General features: G+C 58.3%; 1 protein-coding gene across 1 annotated transcript; it reads right to left on the reverse strand.

Annotated features, from left to right (window-relative positions):
* Positions 1-2,957: 2,957 nt before the first annotated feature.
* Positions 2,958-3,392, reverse strand: LOC137927567 (uncharacterized). The gene has a single exon (XM_068771343.1). The coding sequence runs from the start codon at positions 3,390-3,392 to the stop codon at positions 2,958-2,960; it is 435 nt and encodes a 144-aa protein (XP_068627444.1).
* Between the last annotated feature and the right edge of the window lie 712 nt (positions 3,393-4,104).

Here is a 4,104-nt window from a genome sequence, read left to right on the forward strand (position 1 = left end):
AGCAAAATAACAAAAATGAGTCCAAAAATTAAACAAAATTGTAAAAACTCAAAAGAAATGAATGAAAATCAAAATAGAAACTACTGTGAACTACCCAAAAGGGTGTGACAAAAGAAGAGAAATGAGATGTGAATGTAAGTAAATGGTAAGAAAACGAAAGATAATGTGAAAGAAGATGAGTAATAGAGATTGTTACGGAAGCGGAGAGTGATAATAAAACACAAATTAAAAAAGAAAAAAAAGAATGTCTCTGTTCTCAATATGACAGGGGCTGCGAGAGTCCTGGAAAATATCTAATTATTAATTGTAAAATTTCTATTATCTAATTTTACAATTAATGTCGCCCTTAAAAGTATAATCTTATTTATATTAATGATTTTTTTAGTTTTTTTTTTGTCACAAGAAGAATGGTTCGTCATAATTATTATTTCAGCCGCATGGCGTCCACTGCTAGATACTGACATCTTTACATTTAAAATAAAACCGACTAGAAGTGGCCTGGATCCAACGTTTTCTGCAGACTTCAATGTGATCGTATGTGTTTCCACGTAACTAAGTTACATAGACCGTTTTTTCTGGTTGTCACTGCTTTTTTTTTTCGGTTGGGGAAATCTTCTGGTATTCAAGATGGCCTGCCTCTGGGGGGAGGACAGTGGCATGTGGGATTCCTACCCACTAAACCCCCCCCCCCCGGTGGTCGCCCTCTGCGCTAAACGGGGGACCGCGGTATCTCCCGGTCAGGGATCGCCACGCGGTCTTCCCTTGCGCCTTGCTATTTTTCGATAGCCCGTCCCGGGGTATGCGTGGATACGCTACCCCCGAAACCGTCGTGGTACTATCACGATGGTTCGAGACCACGTCGAACTATCGTCCGCCTCAGAGTCGCCGAAGCTAGTGGGAGTTTAGGGCCCTCACCCTAAACTCCCGCGACTCCGAAGGCCCCGTTTATGGTAGGGGAGCACCATTCATCAGAGGGCCGTCGCGAGACACGTCTCTGCGCTGACGGCGTCGTCTCTGAGCGGGATCTGTCCTCTGCCGATCCCGTTCGGCTGCCTCCTTCTGGACCATGACGGTCTCACAAAAAGAGGCCACGGCCCTCCACGCCGATGACCCACTCAGCATCGCCGACACGATTGCTGGCAAGGAAAGGTCCTGTCCGATCTCGTCCGCCAGAATCCGCCGCTCCGACTGCCACGCCGGGCAGACCGCAAACGTGTGCGAGGCGGAATCCTGGGCGGCTCCTCCGCAGTGGAAGCAGTTCGCCGTCGCTTCGCGACCAATCCTACACAGGTAATCACCAAAGCATCCGTGCCCGGTGATCATCTGCGTAAGCCTGTAGGTGAGCCTTCCGTCTCGTCGCTGCATCCAGGCCTCGAAGACGGGCAGGATCGCTCCAACGACGCGTCTGCGCGCATAGCGCTCTTCCGAGAGCTTAGCGCGCCACGTCGCGAGCGCCCTGCGCCGTTCCTGCCGTCTGACCGCCTCGAGCACACGGTTCGGCTCGCCACCGCCGTCTCGGCGGAGGGTGCGGACTTGGTCGTAGACCCTCGCATCCGACTCCGCTAGAATGTCCAGGGGCGGAAAGCGCGCCAGGACTGTCGCCGCCTCGTACGATATCGTGCGATATCCGCGTACGATCCGTATGGCCATCCTCCGCTGGACGCTGTAGATCTTAGTTCTACAGCGTCGAATCGCCAGCCTTTTTGCCCACACGGGCGCCCCGTACAAGGCTACGGACCGTACGACCCCTGCATAGAGGCGGCGGACTTCCTCCGTGGGTCCCCCGAGATTAGGCAGCAGTCTATGCATGGCACCCGCTATCCTCTCAATCCGGGGGACGAGGCGATCGAAGTGCTCTTCGAAGCCCCAGCGACTGTCCAAAGTGAGGCCGAGGTACTTCATGTACCACCGTGACATCGTGCCCACCGACGCGAACGCGCAAGTCGGGAGGTTCCCTCGTTCGAGGAACCGGTGGAACCATAGCGCCTCGGTCTTGTTTGGCGCTATTTCCAACCCTAGCCCGCGTATTTTAGCGACGACGACTTCTGTCCCAAGCTCGGCGAGCTCCCTGGTCCTCTCGAAGTTGTCTCCGCTGGCGACTACCAGCGTGATGTCGGCGTAACAAACGGCGCTCACGCCGGCGGGGAGACTGACTTGCAGAACCGCATCGTACGCGAGGTTCCACAAGAGTGGTCCTAGGACCGACCCCTGCGGCACCCCGCGCTTGATCTCCCTCCGGTTACTCCTTCCGTTTTGGTCCATGTACACGATGTACCTGTCTCGCAAGTAATCGCCGATGACGCCTCGCAGGCCTCGCCTGCTCCGACAAGGACCGAACGCGCATGATCGCGTCGACGGTCGAACGCCCCCGACGGAAGCCAAACTGGCTGTCGGCAAGATCGGGGCCAACGCGAGACAGATGCCCGCCGATACGGGCGGCAAGTATCCTTTCGAACAGCTTGCCGCACTCGTCCAGCAGGCATATGAGACGGTACGCAGAGGGAGATTCTACGGCCCTGCCTTCTTTCCACAAGAGGACCAATCGTGCCTCCTTCCAAGGCGTGGGGAACGTGGCTCGGCGGAGACAGCTCGTGAAAAGCTCCGCCAGCTTACCCCCCAAAGACGCCAGACTAAGTACCCAGACCCGACCCGGTATTCCGTCGGGCCCCGGCGCGGTGTTTCGCGCTCTGAGACGGCTCACGGCTCGACCCAGCTCCTGCGCCGTTACCCTCGTCTCATCCGTCCACTCCTACGGCGGTGCCGGGGGGTGCGCGGAGGGACTTGACCGATCTTCCGGTAAGAGAGTATCTACTACCCTCCTCAGAAAGACCGGTTCTAAGGTCTCCGTCGTCGGGGGCATCCATGGCCGGAGTTTTCTCAGCACTATTCGGTATGGATGCCCCCACGGATCCCTGTCGAGTCCCTGCAGGAGCTCGACCCAACACCGAGCCTTGGCGCTAGCTACCGCCTTCTGCATCGCCTTTGTAGCCGCCCGGTACTCCTTGTACAGTCTGGCCATCTCCTCCTCCGGAGCTCGCCTTCGCCTCCTTCGGGCTCGGGTGTACCGGCGGCGGCTCAGCAAGCAGACCTTGCGGAGTTCCACAATTTCCGCCGACCACGCCGCAAATTTGCGTCAATGTCTCCCGGAACCAGTTCGCTCCCCTCTCCGGTTCGGACAGAACCTCTTCGGCGTTCGGCCAATCGGCGACGCAGGCGGCGGCCTCTAGCCGGTCTTTGTCTAGCCGCTTCAAACACCAGCGTCGCGTAGTGCTGCCATCACGGCCGCCAGAGTCAGCGACGGGCCTGCGGATCGCAACATCGAAAACGATGTGGCGATGGTCAGAAAGAGTGACCACATCTTTTGCAACCCGCCAGCCCGATAGCATACGCATTGCAGCGGGAGTCGCCCATGTTAAGTCCACGACCGACTCCCCCAGCCAGCGCACGCATGCTGACGGATAGTGGGAGCTCGTTTCGCCTTCTTGGTCCCGCGATTCCTGGGTGCGGCAGGCGGTTTAGCACTCGGATGAGGCACGGGCCGTGGCGCCGACCTGGGTTTTTGGGCGACCTCAGCCCAGGTGATCTGGGTCGTGGTCGCCGACGCTGCCGGAGGCGGTGCTGTCACTGGAGGCAGTTCCGGCACAGGAGGAGGCGCAGTCTTCCTCCTGGGGCGCCTAGACCGCCGCGGTCGCGGCGGCTGCGATACCGGCGGTGCTTGTGGAGGCTGCGGCGGTGCAAGCGGCTCGGAAGGGACGGTCGACTGAGTCGGACGCGGTCCAGTCCTACTGGCGGCCAACGGCGGCCTTATTGCCCTATCGGGGAACAGTTTGGCCTCGAAGGCAGCCAGTTTCGATTCGATGAGGGCTCCAATGCGATGCATGAGCCCCTCTTCGGTAGACGCGGACGTCCTTGGCACTGGTGCTGGCCGGGCCCGCGGAGGCGCGGGGGCAGCTGCCTTGGCCTGCTCCGTTGTAGCACTACGGACGCGACGAAGTTCCATCGTGAGGCTTTCCACTTTCGCGGAAAGGCTGGAAAGCTGAGAACGAAATTCTGCGTTCTCTTGCTCTAACTTCTCGACGGTGGAGTCGCCCGCCGTCCTGCGCG

This window comes from Battus philenor, unplaced genomic scaffold (assembly GCF_028537555.1).
Source record: "Battus philenor isolate CCGP_79_NKW_IND1 unplaced genomic scaffold, ilBatPhil1.0.hap1 SCAF_34, whole genome shotgun sequence".
NCBI lineage: Eukaryota > Metazoa > Arthropoda > Insecta > Lepidoptera > Papilionidae > Battus > Battus philenor.